Source organism: Danio aesculapii, chromosome 16 (genome assembly GCF_903798145.1).
Source record: "Danio aesculapii chromosome 16, fDanAes4.1, whole genome shotgun sequence".
NCBI classification, from domain to species: Eukaryota; Metazoa; Chordata; class Actinopteri; order Cypriniformes; family Danionidae; genus Danio; species Danio aesculapii.
This window is the reverse complement of record NC_079450.1, coordinates 31,207,652-31,228,724: the sequence shown is the minus strand read 5'-3', so window position 1 is coordinate 31,228,724 and position 21,073 is coordinate 31,207,652. Positions and strand designations below refer to the sequence as shown.

Sequence of the window (21,073 nt, the reverse complement as noted above, 5' to 3'; positions counted from 1 at the left end):
GGCGGTTCATTTCGCTGTGGCGACCCTGGATTAATAAAGGGACTAAGTCGAAAAGAAAATGAATGATGAATGAATATTGGCAAATAAAAAGTTTATATCTTCAGGTTACAACTACAGCTTTCTCTGGGATTCATTTGTGGATATCTACACACATTTGCTTGTGTGTGGATCGTAAAGCTCTTTTAGCATAAAAAAACAACCAAAAAAAAGTGATTGTTTTTCCCAAATAAATGGCAGGAAAATTTAAGTCATTCAATTGTCTTTTTTTTCTTTCAGAAGCAAAGATTATTGCAGTAAACAAATCATTAAAATTAAGAAAAAAATATTTTGTGAACGATTAAATCAAATATGATTTAATTTGAAAGGTTTTCAATTTTAAATGCATTTTAAACAAACAATCTTTTTTCCCTTTGACTGCCTCTCTGCTTAACGGTTGACCATATTTGGACTGTTTTAAAGAATGGTTTACACACACAGCATTGTCGGTTTACAAATAAATAAATCAAACAAACATAATTCTGTTACACTACTACACTTGATTTTGGTTATATTGTAAAAAACAAACAAACAATAAAACATGTTAAAAGAGAATCTGAAATATTTAATGCATAATTCAAAAAATAAAGATGATTTAGTATTCAGAAATGTTTTATTTTGATTGTGTTTTTAAATAAATTGGTCTTACACTTCATATTTTCAGATTTTTCATAGTATATGTATTAATTCCGGTACTTTTACCATAAACCGACTTATCAGCTATTTGGTAGAGGTTGATATTTTAGATATTATGGGATGTGTTGAAAAAAAATGTATTGAGTGTGTTAACTAGCGACATTAGGAGTTAAGAAATGTAATCCAAAAAAATTTTTTTGGTGGGGTAGTTAAAGGGATAACTGCCCAAAAGTATTTTATGTCGACAACACCTACAGATCACAAAAAAAACTCCCAGTCTTTCACTGCTAGGGAATTTCTCAGGGCATGAATTCTGTGACGTAATGTCTAAATGCTTATAGTGAAGGGTCACTCACACACGGATGGCCTCCAGCAGGCACCTCTGATGGTGTCGATGTTCTCCACTGGTGTATTTAGTTTGGGTGGTGCGATGCAGAAGCCAACATTCCCTCAGCACATTGGCTGCTGCGTGTCTGATCTGAATCACAGAGAAGATGATAAAAGTATTAATAAGTCACTTATCCATCATAAATGTACAATGATGCTCTATTGAGAGTCTGCAGCTCATTCATTAAGCAAACAGGGAAGAACAGGGTAGTTCAACAAACTAATGTAAATTCTGTCATCATTCACTGACCTTTCACCTGTTCCAAACCTGGGTTTCTTTCTTCTGCTGAACACAAAAGAGGACATTTTCAAGAATGTTGCACACTGGGGTTACACTTGGTGTTTATGAGACTCTCATGAAATCTTTATAATCATGACATGACACAGCTCATGGATAAGAATGAAGTTCAATGCATGCTTATGACAACTGTCAATAAGTGTCATTCACTCAGATTTAAAAAAATTAAAAGCAGCTTTTATTCTAGCCGAAGTAAAACAAATAAGAGTTTCTCCAGAAGAAAAAATATTATCAGACATACTGTGAGAATTTCCTTGCTCTGTTAAACATCATTTGAGAAATATTTACAAAAAAAAAATTCAAAGGGGGGCTAATAATTTTGACTTCAACTGTACCTGATGTATTTATGACAATTTATGTTGTCTTGGTAATATCAGGTTTATTTATTCATTTTCTTTTCAGCTTAGTCCCTTTATTTATCAGGGGTCGCCACAGCGGAATGAACCACCAACTTATCCAGCATATGTTTTATGCAGCGGATGCCCTTCCAGCAGCAACCCAGCACTGGGAAACACCCATATACTATTACATTCATACCCACACTATGGCCAATTGGCCTTTTCTATTCACACAGGGAGAACATGCAAACTCCACACAGAAAAGCCAACTGACTCAGCTGGGGCTTGAACTAGTAACTTTCTTGCTGCGAGGCGGCAGCACTACCAACGGCGGCCATGCCGCCATTATACATCGTAACTTGTCTTTTTTTTGTCATGACAACTTGACATTACTTAGACAACATAACTTGACATACATCCGCCATAAACATAATTGTCATGTAGCCATTTTAACTGTCATGACAGGATCATTGTTTTTTTTTGTGTGTTTTTTATTAATGACGTTGTTATAAAAGTAAATTGACAAATTAATGACACTTTTAAAGAGACTTTTTAATGACAAATTAATTTTGTTAAATGATCAGAAAAATATGCTTGATTTTGAACCCAGCACTGGAAAAAACTGATACATTCTTACATTCACACCCACACTACGGCCAATTTGGCTTATTCAATTCTGCGAACACGGGGAGAACATACAAACTCAACAGAAATGTCAACTGACTCAGCTGGGGTTCGAACCAACGACATTCTGGCTGTGAGGCCACAGCACTACTCACTGCACTGTGCTACCGTGTCACCCTAATATCAAGTTGTTATAACAAAGACATCTCAAACAATGAAAGCTTTGCATTTAAATTGACATAATGAGCAAATGACACTTATTAACATCTGTCATAAGCATGCATAAAGTCTCATTCCTATTCATGAAAAGGGTCTTATAAACACCCCCTCCAAGTACCAAACTGGTGATTTCAATGGTTCCTGGAAGTCAATGGCTGCTTGTTTTCAACATTCTGTAAAATATCTTTTGTGTTCAACAGAGAAAAGAAACTCATGAATGTTTGTAACCATTTAAGTGTGAGTAAATATTTGTTTTTTGGGATCTATCCCTTTAAAGTGTTCAGTAAGTACACTAAAACTACCGTAAATGTTGCTGCCCATTACATTTACTAGAAAATCTGCACAGGATGTATGCAAGGAAACTGCTGCGGTTTATTAATGGGATGGCCTTGATGAAAACAAAAATGGAAAGATGGGAACGGAAGGACAAGTAATGATTATTCTGAGGGTAGTTTGTGGATGAGAATAGCCGCCATAAAGTTATATGTGGATTACGGACTGTCAAGGGCTTTTTGTTGAATCACACATTTCTCTTTTCTTTGATTCTATTGCAGTCTCTGCATGGGTTTTCCTGTTGAAGAGCTGCTCATAACGACGTCACAAGTTCCCTGGCAGTTCTCTGTGTTTGTGGTTATTATTAGAGAGTCCAACTGTGTCCAGATGTCTTCCTTTAAAGCATCATCAAGGTAAATCATTGCAGGACCTGATGAGTTGGACCTGTGGCATGCAAACACACACACACACACACACACACACACACACACACACACACACACACACACACACATACACACACACATACACACACGGCGACAGGAAATGGCTTTTGCCAAGCTGAAAGCACAGACCTTCATGATTATGTTAAAAGAATAATCTATCAACACTTACGATAGAAGTGAATGTGGACAATTTGTGAATGTCGTAATGCTCACTATTTCAACACTGTAGCTGCAAGATGTAAACAATATGTGTGTTAACACGATTTTAGTGTGGAAAACATCAGGTATTAACTTTTCAGTATAGCTACATCTGATTTTGCAACTTTGCCTTTACAACCCAGCAGCTGCACTGCTAAAATGACTGCAAAAATGATGATTTCAATGGTTTTACAGGACACATAATTGTTTGTTAACCTGATTGTACAGTGAAAAACAATGAGCTCTTGTATTCTCTGTATAGTTACATCCAATTTCACAACTTTACAGCTTAAATAATATACATTTTTAAACAGGAAAAATAATATATTAAGAGCGGTTACAAATTTATAAGCTTCATAATTAATGTTTTCCTGAATAAATGGGCCATTGGGACATTCACTTCTACTGTAATTACTTTACTGTAATAAACTGTAAACAAAATAATAATATCTATTTTTAAAGCTGTTAAATGTCAGTGTATTTAGGGGTATGTCCATTAATTAAATAAATAATTTGCTGACAATAAATTACATGATAAAAATGACTTATATTAATGTCATTATATCTCTCTTTGTGTGCGTGTACGTTTGTGTATGATATATATAAATATCATATCACATAATTATATAAATCAATAGTTAAAATCATCATTTAAAGTATATAAAATAATTATTTATCTATTTGTTACTTTTATTTAACCTAATCTGATAGTAATATTAATATTTCGTTTGATTTATTCATTCATTCATTTTCTTTTCGGCTTAGTCCCTTTATTAATCCAAGGTCGCCACAGCAGAATCAACCGCCAACTTGTCTAGCATATGTTTTACACAGCGGATACCCTTCCAGCCGCAACCCAACACTGGGAAACACCTATATGCACATTTTCACACACATACACTACAGCCAATTTAGCTTATTCAATTCACCTGTTCCGCATGTCTTTGGACTGTGGGGGAAACCGGAGCAACCAGAGGAAACCCATGCGAATGCAGGAAGAACATGCAAATTCCACACTGAAATGCCAACTGACCCAGCCAGGGCTCGAACCAGTGACCTTCTTGCTGTGAGGCGATCTTGCTACCCCTGTGCCACCGTGACGCCCTTTATTTGATTTATTCCAAGGATTTTTGTGTCAGCTTCAAAACATCAGATTCAAAGGTAATTTAAAAAATGAGGAACAACAAGGTTTTTTTGTTCTGATTAAGCTGATTAAGGAAAGTTCAAGTTGGAAAATTCTTGGAAATCAATGAAATATGAACTCGTTTTTTTGTAAATGTTAAAGACTTGGATGACCAACAATTTTCTTCTCTTAAATTCAGACAAAACAGAAGTGTTACTTATTGGGCCTAAATCCTGTACATAGATCTCACAACTCGACCTGCAGTTAGAGGGTTACAAAGTTAGCGTTAGCTCTACTATAAAAGATCTGGGTGTCATATTAGACAGCAACTTAACTTTTGAAAATTATATCTCCCATGTCACAAAAACTGCCTACTTTTATCTGAGGAATATCGAAGTTACGAAGTATGCTATCCATCTCACATGCAGAAAAGCTAGCTCAAGCTTTTATGACTTATAGGCTGGATTACTGTAATGCTCTGTTCGCTGGTTGCCCAGCATCCTCTATTAACAAACTTCAGCTAGTACAAAATGCAGCTGGCAGAGTTCACATCTCCCCAAGTTTATCTTCCTTACACTGGCTGCCTGTTAAGTTCCATATTGATGATAAAATCTTGCTTCTTACCTATAAAGCTTTAAATAATCTAGCTCTTGTTTATCTAACCAACCTCCTGTCTTGCTAAGAGTCTGCAAAAGGAGGTTGAGCCATCTCATTTATGGCTGTAGCTCTGCACATGAAGTTTGGCTAGAGAAGAAATGGTCGTGCCCAACTGAGCCTAGTTTCTCCCGAGGTTTTTTTTCCTTCACTTTCATAAATTGGTGAAGTTTTTTTTTCCTTGCCACTGGCTTGCTTGGTTTGGGACTTGTGGAGCTTGCCCTTGATTTATTGATGGATTTGCCCTTCAGTGTTTGGACTTTCAGCAGTAAAAAAACACACTGAACTGAACTAAACTGAACTTCAACTCTGAAAACTGGACTGACACAGTTTCAATCTACTATAATCATCTATGTGAAGCTGCTTTGACACAATCTACAATGTAAAAGCGCTATAGAAATAAACATGAATTGAATTCAATTGAATAACACCTGTCTCTCCTGGCTGGGTAAAAGGGGTTTGATTTAAGTATCTTCCTCTCTGCCTTAATTCTGGGGTCTCTCCACCTTTCCTCTGATAAGTACACCACAGATGGATCCTGTTAGAGGAACGCAAGTCACTCGCACAGCCACTTAACCTTCAAGATCCAGCCTTCAGCACCTTCTCTTCAAGCACACACGCTAACACTCGCTCACAGGACACACATCAGTGCATTGCTTTTCCTGCCTGCGGTTCAGCTTCTCATGGACTGACACAAGTTCTTTTCCTGACAGCGACCTGATTGTTTCCTCCCTTTGACGCCTTTTGTCGGCTATTAGAGCTCAGTGTTCATCTCTGCCTGGCCGTCCTAAGCATTTTCCCACACTGCGCTGCTGTTTGGAATTCCCTATTTAAGGAAAAAATAATATTATAAAAAAACCTCCGAAATCATAACACGAGTACAATGCGGAAAATAACTGCTGCTTCCATCCATGCCTCTGCATCCGCCAGGCCATTGCTTTTTATGTTCCTCATCCGCAGCGTAGGGATATTTTTAACGATTAGGTTAAGCATTCCCAAATGGCTAAGCTAAGTCTCATTATCATTAACGTATCTTTTTTATTGCTACCCAATCGGTCATAAGGAAATAAGTAAGTGTAGGTGTGGACAAAAAGACAATAGAGCTTTTCACACTTGGAAAAGTTAACCCTAGGTCATTCTCAACTTCCTGCTTCACACTGCTCACATTTTACCCGGGGTTAACAATTAATCCTGGGTGTTTGAATGCACTGAAGTTTCACACTGTACAGTCCTAAACACTGTTGCTATGTTTACACTAATACAGATTTATTAAAAACATCTTTTGCTCTGCATTTTGACTTTCCATCCTTCCTGAGATGGCATTCATTAGAGCTGTAATCAGGCCATAAAAGTTAGGCCCGACAAGTACATTTTGATTGACAGCTTTTTAAAAGCCTGAATCCGTTTACAGCTGACATTATTCAAATGTGCACATGGCTTTTTTCAAGAATGAGTTGTTCATATGTGTTTTAACAATTTATTGATAACAAACGTATAGGCCACTTAAAAGTTGGAACGTAAAATAAGTCCTCGTAACATCTCAGAACTCTAAATAGGCCTAGGTACATACACTTAGCCTTTAAATTGGCCAACACACCAATAAAAATAAGTATTTCTTAAATTAGGTTAAAATAAATTCTAATTATGACGGGTATTTGGCAATAAGGAAATTAGATAAAGGCTCTGCAGGATTCGTTTCACCACTTCTCTTCACAATCCGGCCTTAATGTGATGGTGAAGCTGAATATTTAAAGAATAATGCCAACATTAGCCTATACTCTGACTACATTATGCATTTATGATTGAATTAATATTTAGTTATAATTTGAAAATACTTTACTCACCAAGATTAGGCTTTGTAAACGTGTTTTTGTGGAGAAACATTATTGAATCTACTGTAGATGGCTTTAGTGCGGTCCTGCGCTTACTGATGGTGCGTACAGCAGCACTGAACAACCTTACATCTGCTGCTGGCTGGGATGCATATAGGCTACTACTGATCTGGCTAAGTGTAGATAGAATTGTTTGTTCATTTTCCAAGAGCCAAGAACATCTATTTCAATTTCCATGACAGCGATTTTAATGTAGCGAGTGACCTCGTCATTTTCCCTGTCAGGTTGCTGTACATTTTCCCACTCCGCAAATTTAGCTATTTTTAACTTCTCCATCATCCTTTGTTTCACCTTTGCAAGCGTTGGGTTTTAATGTTGCAACAAACGATTTGATTACTTTCTCGCACTAATCGAAATGCATTGCATGACTATTCATTTACATCGCAAGCCCGAGCCCGGCCCAACCCTGTCCAAAATTATAGAAATTAAGCCCAAACCCGTCGGGTTCGACCAAAGATCTTCAGCTCTAGCATTCATATCCAGCAAAATGGTTTCTTTTTTTGAAGACTCCTGAGTGCCATAAAGTTTAACCTGGTGCCATAAAATCAACGTGCTGACGCTAGTGCTGTGTCTTAAACATGGCATTGCTGTGTCCTAAATAAAATCAATGTTCTGACATCTTAAATAATGCTGTGTCTTAAATATAACGTAATCACCCCAGCAGTCACAAAAAAATCGAAAGGCTGATGGCTTTTTTATTTGTATGTTGTTTTTTTTTTATGTTTAACAATGGTTAAAAATGTTATTATTAACTACTATTTTGTTCTTCAGTAGGTTAGGGATAAAATATGCTAATTCTAATAGTTCAATAAAATAAATTAGATTTTTGGAAATCGCCAAGTGATTTCCTTTGTATGATTACAATTGATTCACGAAATATGGAATGTTTTGACAATGCTTTTTTCCCTTTTCTGGACTTTAACTGTCTCGGTTCGTTGCTGTCTATGGAGGGCCAAGACGTTCTTGAATTTCATCCAAAATAACTTAATTTGTTTTCTAAAGATGAACAAAGGTGTCAATGGAATGGACCAACACAAGGGTCAGTAATTAATAACAACATTTTTGGGTAAACTAACCCTTTAATGAATATGTTTACATGGACACCAATAACCCAATATTAATATGATTAAGACATTATTCTGATTATGAGTCTATCATGTAAACAGCGATGTTTGATTGATTTAATGAAATTAAGGTCATAATCAAACTAAACAGAAATCTAACCAAGACATGTGGAGTATGTCGATTTTAGTCGCATTATTGAAGTACAGTACAGACAAGTAAACACCGCTATCAAACTATTGCAGTCATGTAGGACTTTCACTGCATTTTGCAACAGGATAGTCTATACACACAAGGCTGTTTGACACTATTCTCTGCACCTACAGAGTCAGAAAGGATCACCAGCACCTGAATTGCAAAACATACAGCGTGCAGTATCAAATTCCATTAAAACAACACTCTTCCAGCAGTTCAAACTTGCATCCAATATCTCGTTTGTCATCGGGGGCATGCATGAAATTTTCCTGAATGAAAGTGAAAGTGCCAAACTGCAGTTAAAGTCGACAAACTAAAAATGGAACACCTGAAATTACATGAAACTTCGGAGGACATGTGAATACTGTGGTGATGCAAAACGGGATCATGAAAGGAGCATTCAAAAAGCAACTCATGACGGCGCCAGTGGTGTAGTGGTTAGTGCGTCGATACATGCACTCTGGTGTTCACGCCGACCCGAGTTCAATTCTGCCTCGCGGTCCTATGCCAATCCTTTCCCTCTCTCTGCTCCCCATGCTTTCCTGTCAATACTCTCTACTGTCCTATCAAATAAAGGTGAAAAAACCCTGAAAAAATAATTATAAAAAAAAATCTACTCATGTAAACCATGAGTTTAAGTTATATCCATTAATGCACATGTGTGTTGTGTGATATTCTGGACAAATGAAGCAAGTGTTTTAAAAAAATAAAATAATAACTGTGTTGCACATCCTCATATAGTTGTGGCACCTTTGGTGATTATAAACAGAAAGTTGTCGATATAAATCTGCATTAGTTTTTGTCTAGATCCTAACTTAAACAATTACAACTAATGAAAATGGGCAAAAGTGTCATTATGAAATAAATCTTTTTCTCCAGTACATGTTGGTGCTTATTTTCTAGTAGTTTTTGCATCTTTCATTTTCCAAAACAACATTTTTAACTCTTTTTCTATGAAGCTGATGATTTTTCCATATCTAATCTCTCCAAGAGATTTCACTCATTTTCTAAAGAGTTCAAGGTCGGGGACTGTGGTAGAACCTTACTATTGTACTTAGTGACCCATTTTTGTGCTGATTTTGGTTTGTTTTGAACTGCTGTCTTATTTAACATTTAACCACAGCCTATGATAAGATTTCTTGCAGAGGCTGTCAGGTTAAGATTTGTTTAACTGTTGGTATTCGATAGAATGTGATGCCATGTATTTGAACAAGATACGAGTCCAGATGGTCTGGTTGAAAAACAGACCCACAACATGAAAGATCTAAAGGTACATTTAACTGTGGACATGGGGTACTTTTTATCCCTGTGTGCAAAGCTCTTAATTGTGTTTAATCTGACCATAGAACACTTCCTGTTTGAAATTAGTAGTGTCTGGCATCTAAATATGCTGGAGTTAGTTTTGGGATCAGAGCAGAAACAGTGAAGTCAGTTCTGTTTGGTTCAGACTTCTGACTCAGCTAATTCTGCCATTCTTCAACTGTGATCCTCAGAGAGTCAAACTATTCAAACTATCCATTAATACAGGGACTGTTTACAACTGGTCACTTCATAAATATACTCTAAGTAAATAGCTATGATATTGTGAAAATGGATAGTGTAAATGCCATTCAAAACATATTTACGTATATCTGATCAATCAAAATAACTTCAGCCGCAATAAGGCGCAAGATGTGTATGGCGTGATTTGTTGCTATTTTCAGACCAGCACAACAGTCATTTTTATGTTTTGCACCACGTTGTTTAAACAGCAAATCCATTTGTGCCACTTTGTGGACTCATTGGAGTGCTGGTCTAAAATAGAGGTGTGTTAGGCGCATTGTTGGCGCATTGCTATTTTGAGGAACTGAAATTGACTGCACCACTGGCCAACTAAAAGCTGGTCTAAAGTCCAACACAGAGCGCGTTAGTTATGCGCCTATGCATACACAAATGTCTTTACATATGGAAAAATTAAAGGATTTTTATTATAATGTTATAATTATTAGTAGTATTAATTATTATATGCATGTTTATATTTATTTCAATAAAAAGAAGTTTAGTTTTGTCCACCTGTCGAGTTTTTAAGATCTATGCATCACCATATGGTGCATAAGAATAAGACGTGTTTGGATATAACTGAGTTGTTTGACCACACTTCATTATTATTTTTATTTATTCGTTTGCTGGAAACAAGATCTGAATTTAGAAATAGTTAAATAGAAAAAAACTAAGAGCAAAAACTTTTGCATTTAACAAACGAAATTAAACATGTAGGCTAATGGATGTGGAGTGGGTACAGCACCGTTTTCTTATCCACAAAAGTAAAGGAGTAAAGTAAAGAGTAAAAGTAAAATAAAGAGAAAGTAAAGAGGCTGAATGGAGAAGGCTCGTTCTTTATCCTCACGCTGCAGATAGTCTGTTTTACTGTTTTCTTTTTTCAGTTTTCCACTTACAAAGTCTGCCTTGTAAATAGCAAATGCACCACGACAAGATGCAACTGACTCTTGAAGGGAATGGGAGAGGAGACTCTCATTGGTTTAATGCACGTTATACTCAAAACACACCTATTAAGAGAATAAGCACAACCCACATATGTTCATTTCACTCCTTCCAAAATGTAAAACAAATAAATAAAAAAACACGTGAGAGCATGTTATTTGCAATATTATATAGTCAAATATAACAATGCTAATATGCAACAAGCAACGCAACACCACAAAAGACATTTTGATGTTATACTGTATTTCAAATTTTTTTCAGTCATTCATTCACTCATTTTGTGTTTGGCTTAGTCACTTTATTAATCAGAAGTCGCCACAGCGGAAGGAACTGCCAACATATACAGCATATGACAATTTAGCTTACCCAATTTACCAATAGCGCATGTCTTTGGACTGTGGGGGAAACAGGAGCAACTGGAAGATTCTTGCTGTAAGACGACAGCGCTACCCACTGTGCCACCGCGTTGCCCCTTTTTCCAGTCATTAAACGCTAATTTATATATAAATAGTGTTAATGTTAAATTAATAGGAAAAGGCAGCTTTAACAACAGACATTACACACCTGTAAAATCTCTGTTAATAGAGAGGAAAATAATAGAAAGATATAGCATTTCTTTAGTTTACAAAGGCACATCATTTTGTTTCGTTTTTCTTAACGTTAACCCTTTACTGTTTTATATCTGTACAACAAGTACAAAGCATTGCTAATTGGGTTTCATAACCTTTCTCACCCCGCTTTTAAATTACAAGTGTGAAATGTTTCTTTACCTGAGGTTAAAAATGGTATAATCTGTGTTAAGCACAACATGAAAAACCCAGATGAAGACATGAATGAGAGTGGGTTTTATGAGGTGTTTTATATGGAGGTCTGTGTTCTTACCCGCTTTGAGATCTGAATGTCCATCATGAAGAAATGCACATGTTTCTCTCCTTTGTTAAGTGCCAATTTCTTAGTCATGACTGCTACCAACATAGCAGTACAAGCCACACCCTGACAACAAACACACACAGACATAAGCATGGTTACCATCTGTCTCATTATTCCAAACATATACTCAGAAATAAAGCATCCAGAGTTGATGATTTGCAGATAGCGCACACAACAACTCGCAACAGTTTTATAAATTACAATTACATTCTATATATACAGCATATATATATGATATGACAGTATTTTTTAAATGTAATTTCTTTTCAAATGTAGAAAACTTTTTCAAAACAATAAATACAATTAAAATGCAATAGAAATAAGCATGACATGGAAGAACACTGAAAAAAGTCATTCTGATGAATGTTCCATGTAATAGACTGAACAGTTCATTTACCTGGGCTCCTTAATTTGTTGAATTTGAGAGAAAAAATGATTGAGAGATAAAGAAAGAGAGAAAAACAGAGAGATGGTTAGTTGTTATGGAGAGAAAGAAAGAGTTAGCATGCAGTGGTTTAATCATTTTGTTTTAAGGTTGCTTCATGTTATGGACTAAACCTGCTGAAAACACCTCAAAGGCCTAGAGTTTTTCCGTATAGCTGATTATTCACAGCAGTCAAGGAAAATGAAGTGTAATCACAGAAATCCCCTTTAGTCAATCATTGCAGTAAGCCAGAATTAATCAATTTAAAGGGCAAAATCTTTAATACTACCATCATTTTTCACAAGAGTTTCTCCCTAAATGATCTCTTATTCCGCTGGCAGACAGTGTGAATTCCACTGTGTTATAATGTAATATATGGAGATACACATTCATCTTTTGAACAGTCCACACCCCATAAAGGGACTTTTCTGGAAATCATATTAGATACAGAAAGGTATACACTGCTAAAGAAATATAAGTCAGTAAATGAGTGAAATCAATCAATACATTTAAACTAAGATTTCTTGGTAAAGGGCAAACCGAATAATCAAGAAAGTTTTTCAAAGAATATCTTGAAGTTATTCATTCAAATGACTATATTTTCTCTCTTTTTTATTTCAAGAAATTAAGCATAAAATTATTTCACATTTATAACCAGTAGGGCAACAAGAGATTTACACTCTTTGTATTCCAAATGACAAAATATGTATTTTAATATATTATACAAATGAGTTTTGGAATGTAAGCCTTTATAGGATAAAAATATTAATATTAAAGAAGCAGTTTCTTATTATTCCACATGCAATGCATGATATATAGAAATAGTAAAAAGTCAAATATATCAAGCCATAGATATATACACTAGATATCCCTTATGGATCCTGAGCATGCGTCAATAGCGCTGCCTCATTTGTACAGTGTATCCAGTACAAATGTCATTCAACCGTACTAAGCAAGACTAAAGCCAATCTGAACATGCTGGAGTTTTGCGCTGCGTATGGGTGAAGTAATGAGCAAACAAAGAAAACAAAGCATAAAGGCATAACATTTGATGGGTAAGATTTCGTTTTTTTTACGTTTTTGTGTTACGAGCTTTGTGCTAAAGTCACGTTATTGATGATAAGTCACTTACTGCATTGACCATAAGGCAAAGAAGCACCAACTTGCACTAAATTCTAGGCTTATGCTAGTTTTGTTGAATAAAATCAACAAATAAACTATGACAAGATGCTGCGGTGCCAGAAACTTGTATTATTGTTGGTTAAGTGAAGTAACGGCTAGTTTTTGAAGTAACTTATAGGTAGAGTTAGACGGAATCTGCGGACATTTTTTGCTATTTCTGCGCAGAATTGTGTTAAAAATCTGCGGATTTATGTGTAATTATTTTAGGAGTATTGTTACTAAAAACTAAATATATTAAATAAAAAGTAATACCTTTTTAACTTTTATTTACTGTTTACAATGCAAATCCAATAAGATCCACTTATTTGGTAAACAAAGCAAGTCTCTCATATAATATATCTACTAAAAGACAGAAAATACAACTTTACAGACTGTATTGTAAATAAATCATATGAACATTTTCATATTAGTCAATAATATTACTGTAATTAATTTAGAAACTTAATCAATATACATTTACACAAGTAAATAAACAGAATTAATGATGAGCTAAAAATCTGCTAAATTCTGCGCGCGCAGATTCCGTGTGGGCCTACTTATAGGCCTAAAGCCCCGGTCAGATCACACGATTTTAATTGTCGGTTACGGACCTCACAATGTCAGATGGGTGGCTAATGTGGGTAACAAATGTGCCAGACTAAATGTTTCTTCACGATCAGTCATACCGTGACATCTACGACAAGCGTTATTTCCCACAGCAGTCACAAGTGTTACTATAACGATATTTCAACGATATTTACAATTTAAATTTTTTTCTCTCTTATTTCAATCTCAATAAACACTGATGCTTGCAGACAATAATAAGTACATTATTTAAGGACATTCCTTACAACATGGATGAATCAAACTTATGACTCCTTTTTAACATTAAGATTTTAAATATTTTTCTGCCATGGGTTTCTTATTAAACAATCCCTCACCTGAACAAGTGCGGAGAAAATGAAAGCACATAGCAGCAGCAAAGAAAAATCCAATGCTTACGACATAATTATAAAAATAATGACATATTATAAAACTAGCAAATATATGACAGGCTTGTGATCCAATCACAGTGAAGCATTCAAAAGGTTCAGCGCGAGTATCAATCGTACTTACGTTTACATGTTTCTACATACTCTCACGCTGATATTTTCTCAGAATAGCTCTAATGTTTTATCGCAGTTGGTCAAACCATGATTTTTATAGTTGTAGACTTATGGTAACCTTGGTCTACAACAGGGGTGGGCAAACTCGGTCCTGAAGGGCCGGTGTCCTGCATAGTTTAGCTGCAACACTAATCAAACCCACATGAACATGCTAATAAGTGTCTTCAAGATCACTAGAAATCTATAAACAGGTGTGTGTGATTAGAGTTGGAGCCAAACTGTGCAGGACACCGGCCCTCCAGGACCGAGTTTGCCCACCCCTGGTTTACAAAGTCACACACGAGCTGATATTTTCCAGTGTGTGGTACATTCCCTTTCCATAAGGAATCTGTCATTGTAAATGTGTTTCGGGACTGTTAACAGTGTTTTGCGTCTTGTTAATTTTTTTCTAAAATGTAAATTAGTTTCGTCCTTGGTAAAATTGTTTTTCCTATGTAATTGTGTCATTTGATAGGTTAAAACGTTTTTCAAAATGTACATTTGTCTCGAGCTTTGTAAAAGTGTTTCACACTTTGTAATGTTGTTTTGCACTTCCTGACCACCGTACTATTTGCTATATAAACAAATACTGAATCACATTTAACTGAGTGTCTTATTTAGACAATCGTTAAGTCATTCATTTTTGTGCATATATTGTTTTTGTATTAATACTTAAAACCCATTTTATATATCTTCTTTTTTCTTCTTCATTGCAGCGGGTTGACATGCAAGACAAGATAATTCGACCTGATGGATAACAGGTGATAATGGAAGCTGAAAATGGACTCGTGACAACGGAAAGTCATTAAAGTCTCATCTTTATGTGGAGAAAGAAGGCATTTGCACGAGGCAACACTCCTGCTGAGTGAACTACAGGTGAGAGGCAATCCCTCACTAATCAACACGCGTCCACTGTTCCAACTGGATTAGGAAACTTTTTTTTCCTCTGGTTTTCCAAGTCTTGGGCACAGGTTGGCACACCCTCTTGATCTAGTGGCGCCAAATGCTATAAACCACCTAAAAATGGCAATGGTGGAAAGTTTTCCCTAAAAAAAGGGGAAAGCTTATAAAAACAGGGAGCGCGGGAGAGAAAGAGGAGTGAAGGATTATTTTCCACTGTGTCAGGGAGGTGTCTGGGTTTGGCTGTAGCCCCGTGCTCCTGTCGTGTGAGCCTCGTGCTCCTATCCTGCCCGCTTATCTGGCCTGATCGGAAATGAGGGATGGAGAGAGGAGCAGGGCGGACAGTCCTGTGCAGATGCAGCTGTCTGAGCCTGGAAATACACACTGGCACATGATCTTACCCACACAGTGAACCATCACTGATACTGCACTTTACAATTACATTACACTTGGTGACAATAATTAAAGGTATGCTTTACACAGAGATAAAATGGACTCACTATTTACTCTCCCTCAAGTGGTTCTGGGCCTTTATGATTTACTTTTTTCTTGTTAAACACTAAAGAAGATATTTTGAAGAATGCTGGAAGAATGCATTGATATCCATTGTTGGAAAAACAAATACTATGGAAGTCAATGGTTACAGGTTTCAAAAGAATTTGTCATTTTTGGGCAAACTATGCCTTTAACTCCATGAATTATCTTTAACTATATAAAAAAATACTTTTAAAAACATTTATTAATGTGAATCAATGCTAAATTCATAATTAAAGATACAAATTAGTTTAATAATTAATAATAATTGTTAATATTACTTAACGCTGACGTGACGTTGTATTGTAACAAATGTTAACACGGACAAACAAATACCATAACACATTTATAGCTCATTGTACTGTAAGTAACTAATCATAACTAATTAAGTCCTGATTGTAGTGTTAACGAAGATTTACTCTGTCTCTCACTGCATGTATACTGTAACACAACGGTGTTGGATGACGGGGTTGAAGAGCCACGTGCAGCTCTTTATTCAACAGAGAATGGTCAAGCAGGCAATGGTCAACAACGAAGCAAAACAGAAGCATACAGGCAATCCAAAGTCATAGTCTAAACATGAAAATAGTCATGCTATAGACAGCTAAGAATCAAGACACAGAAAACAGGGCAAGGATTGATACATGGAAAGACTAGACTGTATAAATGCTTAGAAATGTTGCCGGAGATAAACACCAACAAGACTCAGCAATGTCTGTGAGTGCGTGTGCTGTTTGGTTCATGTAATCAGTCTTGAGTAGCTCCCAGCTTTGTGTGTGTAATCGATGGAGAACTGGGACAGGTGTGTGTGTTTGTGTGTGGTGCCTAAAGGGAGTTGTAGTTCATATAGTGGCAGAATTGTAGTCCAAGTGAAGATGTTCTCCAGTGATCTAAAAGGGTTAGATCACTGGTAATTGTGACATATATAATAAAAAATTGTTAAAATTAATTACGCATAAACACACATGACCTAAACCTAACAAGCTATATGATGTATATATTTACTTATATGTATGTATATGGATGTATAATTTATTTAATAATTTTTTTAACAGTATTTATTAATCATTGTTAATGGTAAAAATGTTCAGCTGTCAGTTGCATCTACGGATGTTTTTATTAATGTTTTAGTAAATTAACATTACGGCCAATAGATAACATTTTTGTTGTTTCTTTTATGTAATCAATGAAATTTTACTAACAATAACTTTATTATTAATAATAATAATAATAATAATAATTATCATTATTGTTATTATTATTATTGTTATTATTGTTATTATTAATATTATTATTATTATTATTATGTTAGTAAAGTTATTATTATGATTATTTTTATGTCGATATGAATATTTAATATTATATAAATAACAATATATGAACATATTATATAATATTTGAATATTTATTTGATCAGTATTCATATTTTATTATTATAAAAAAAATAAATAATTAATTGTAATGATTGACATGAAAGAAAAATATATCAATTATTTTCAATCCTTTGCTCTTAAATGATCTTGTACGGGTGTAACCAAAGTACTTGGTTTACAGACAAAACAATCTGTGTATCATCTCACTGAATCATTCCCTCCCTCCTCCACTTACTGAACTCTATGCTCAGATACACCCAGACACACACGCGCAAACCCTGAAGGTTGATATTAAAAGCACTAATATCTTCATAGTGTTTTAAAGATTGAATTTCTGTGGTGTACAATAAATGACAAACTATTAGTTGCTGGATATTTGTTCAAATGCACCTCATTCCTTCAGATCACCTTTCAATATGTGGTCATTAATCGTTTGATGAAAGTCTTTATGAAAGTTGTCAGCGATCATGACTTTAAATCCTAATCTTCATCAGTGTGTCAGCCTGTCAGCACAGCTTCACTGAAATCTCAGTTGGACTTCAGTGCCTCTGTCAGGATGGGTGGGAGAACAGCTGGGACTGAACAAAAATATATCTGTGGATCTCATAGCTCACACAAGCTCTCAGTGTGTGGAAACAGATATTACGGTAACACATTACAATCAGGTTGCTTTAGTTCATGTTAGTTAATGTATTTTCTAACATGAACAAACAATGAACAATACAATTTATCTTTGTTAATGTTAGTTAATGTAATATGTAACCGCAAATGGTCTCACAGGTTGAATGATGACAGTACATTTGATCTGTTACTCTTCCTAAATAATAAAAAAACAACAAAAAAACAACAACAGTAAAATGTGTATTCAGAAGAGTTGGAGCTTTCTGATGATATATAGTTTTTCATGATTAGATAAGGATTTAATTGCAATGAAATAAACTAAAGCATCCCACAATGTGGATGGTGACAGTTAAGGAGTTAATGGAAATAAAATTGTTCACTGTTTTAATGTTAACAAGCATGATTTTGGATTTTAATAATGCATTAGTAAATGTAGAACTATGATTAATAAATAATAATAATAATAATAATAATAATAATAATGCATTTTATTTAAGGGCGCCTTTCTTGACACTCAAGGCAAAGAGCATAGAATCACCAAGAGGCGACACTTTAGTGCAATTTGGTAAACAGCCACTAGATGGCGCGGCGGCCATTTTGGAATGAAAACTCCAATAGAACAACAGCATATTATAAGTCTGTAAAATAAACTATTAAAAGTGCTGATGATTGTGATAGTAAGTGTTGTATTGTCGTCTTTTTACTTTGTATCTCAGCTTTAATGCCCTTTTAAAATAAAGAAATAAAAAACAAAGCAGCTGCTTGCCATCGCAACAGAAATAAGATCCAAAGGACAGCTGATCGCTTTCACTCCAAAATGGCGGAATCCGGGGCTGTTGCTGGGCGCTGCTGTTGCAATGGAACGTTCTATTGAGTGTCGCCTCTTGGTCATTCTAAGCTCTTTGCTCAAGGTCACCGTACAAGACAGCTATTACAATCAGATCACATAAAAACACAATAAAAGTCAATAGAATATAGTACAAATTTTAAAAAATGCAGTCGAGTTAAAGAGAATAAGCTGTTCTAAACAGATGTGTTTTGAGTTTGGATTTAAATTGTGAAAGAGAGCCTAAATTGCGGAAATCAGGAGGTCTAATAAATTCTTGTTGATTAATGAAACAATTTTGTAAAGTGCGACAGAAATTATTACAGATAAATTGACTAATTTACCAATGTAAAAAAATAGACAGGTGCATTTAGGAAACCAACTTTGCTTTAAAACTGTAAATGTTAGGTTTAAATGAAACATTATTAACTGATTAAACAGAGTTTCCAGTTAATATGTAATCAGACATTGCCAGAAACAGACATAAGTGAGGGAATCAGTTGTGAGCTCATTAATGACTAAATGATTCACTGACTGGCTCATTGGCTTAATTCTTAAATCTCAGATCTTTTTGGCTCACTCATTAAACAAACCAGTAAATAAGAAGCCCTGTTTACACCTGACATTACCATGCACTTTCATCATTCATCATTCCTCTCACAAGTGTACATATAAGTATACTTTGCCCACAATTCAAATAACTACAAAAGACCAGCTCCACTCTCCCTACTAACCATACACATCATCACGCTGAAACATATTTTACTCAGCAACATATTAAACATATGTTTGATTGCAGGTCCTAGGTAAAATTAATGCTATGGGCAGTATAATCCTAACAGTTTTTTCACACTAATGATATTTACAAGAGCATATTATCAACGAATAAAGAATTATTTTGTGCAGTTCTTTGCATAACATCAAATAATATAATGTAATGTAATGTGTATTTATATAGCGCATTTATTGTGTGGCCATACACCTAAAGTGCTTCACAATCATGAGGAGGGTCTCTCCACACCACCACCAGTGTGCAGCATCCACTTGTATGATGTGATGGCAGCCACAGGACAACGACGCCAGTGCGCTCACCACACACCAGCAATAGGTGGAGTGGAGAGACAGTGATAAAGCCAATTCGGTGGATGGGGATGACTGGGATGCCATGATTGGTAAGGGCCGATGGAGGGAATTTGGCAAGGACACCAGGGCTACACCCCTACTCTTATACGAGAATGGGATTTTAAATGACCACAGGGAGTCAGGACCTCAGTTTAACGTCTCATCCAAAAGGCTGACAGTATAGTGTCCCCTTCACTATACTGGGGCATTAGGACTCACACAGACGCAGACTGAGCACCACCTGCTGGCCTCACTAGCACCACTGCCAACAGCAACCTAGTTTTCCCATGTGGTCTCCCACTGCAGGGTGACTTATCTGTGTTAATACAACAAAACAACTCAACAGTGTCTATGATTTGTAATTGAATATGTTTGCCTCAGCTATCTTTAACCTGTCTATGAGTTAAACGCAATGTAAAATCAAGGTAAAACTATGTGATCACGTTACACTTTTCTCTTACGTTTGCTTTTAAAAACATTAATAATTGGTTTAGGGAAGAGTTTAGGTCAGATGTTTGCAAGGTGACCTGTACTACAAACCCAGCCTTATCGAGGATGTGTACAAGAAAGATGTGGATCTGCGACAAACAACAAAACATACCTTGACACCCCATTCAGAATACTTGATTCTGTCACAATCATTAGCGATCAACTCCATACAGATCACTGGAGAACTACAAATCTGCCACCAAAGGAACTACAAATCCTGTCATGCACCACACACTTACACCTGTTCCGGTTTTCTGCTAATTGCAAACACACACAGCTGAAACTATTCATGGACTGATTCAAGGAATATATAAACAGCACACACACACACATCTTTGCTGAGTCTTGTTTATCTGTTAGTGTAAAATTTCTGAGCGTTCTTTGTCTAGTTTATCCTGTGTTTGATCCTCGCCTTGTCTTCTGGTTGCTATTGATACTTTGCTGCCTGTACCGACAACTCGCCTGTTTTTTGACCATGACTTTGGATTGCTCGCCATGTACCTGTTTGACCCTGTTAACCGTTGCCTGCCTGACCATTCTTGTAATAAACTGCATGTGCATTCTGAATTTATTCTCGTTGTTCCCGGCAGGTACCCTCACACGGGTGACACTGACCAATAGGAGGACATAATCCTTCCGTACGCAGCTTTTAAAATGGCCAAATGAAAAAGAAAGGACTGCGCTGC

General features: G+C 35.8%; 2 protein-coding genes across 2 annotated transcripts in view; one reads left to right on the top strand and one right to left on the bottom strand.

Moving 5' to 3' along the window:
* Positions 1–15,394, top strand: part of si:dkey-79d12.4 (zinc finger protein 865) — a 32,139-nt gene extending 16,745 nt beyond the window's left edge. The window contains exons 5-6 of the mRNA XM_056475546.1: positions 3,093–3,224; positions 15,239–15,394. The gene's annotated coding sequence lies outside the window, so the exon portion shown is untranslated. The remainder of the gene's footprint in view (positions 1–3,092; positions 3,225–15,238) is intronic.
* kcnn4 (potassium intermediate/small conductance calcium-activated channel, subfamily N, member 4) overlaps positions 1–21,073 on the bottom strand; it is a 55,338-nt gene that overhangs the window by 10,045 nt on the left and 24,220 nt on the right. Inside the window, exons 5-6 of the mRNA XM_056475548.1 lie at positions 11,745–11,855; positions 1,029–1,150 (exon numbers count right to left, since the gene is read on the bottom strand). Of these exons, the coding sequence (XP_056331523.1) occupies positions 1,029–1,150; positions 11,745–11,855 (233 nt within the window). The remainder of the gene's footprint in view (positions 1–1,028; positions 1,151–11,744; positions 11,856–21,073) is intronic.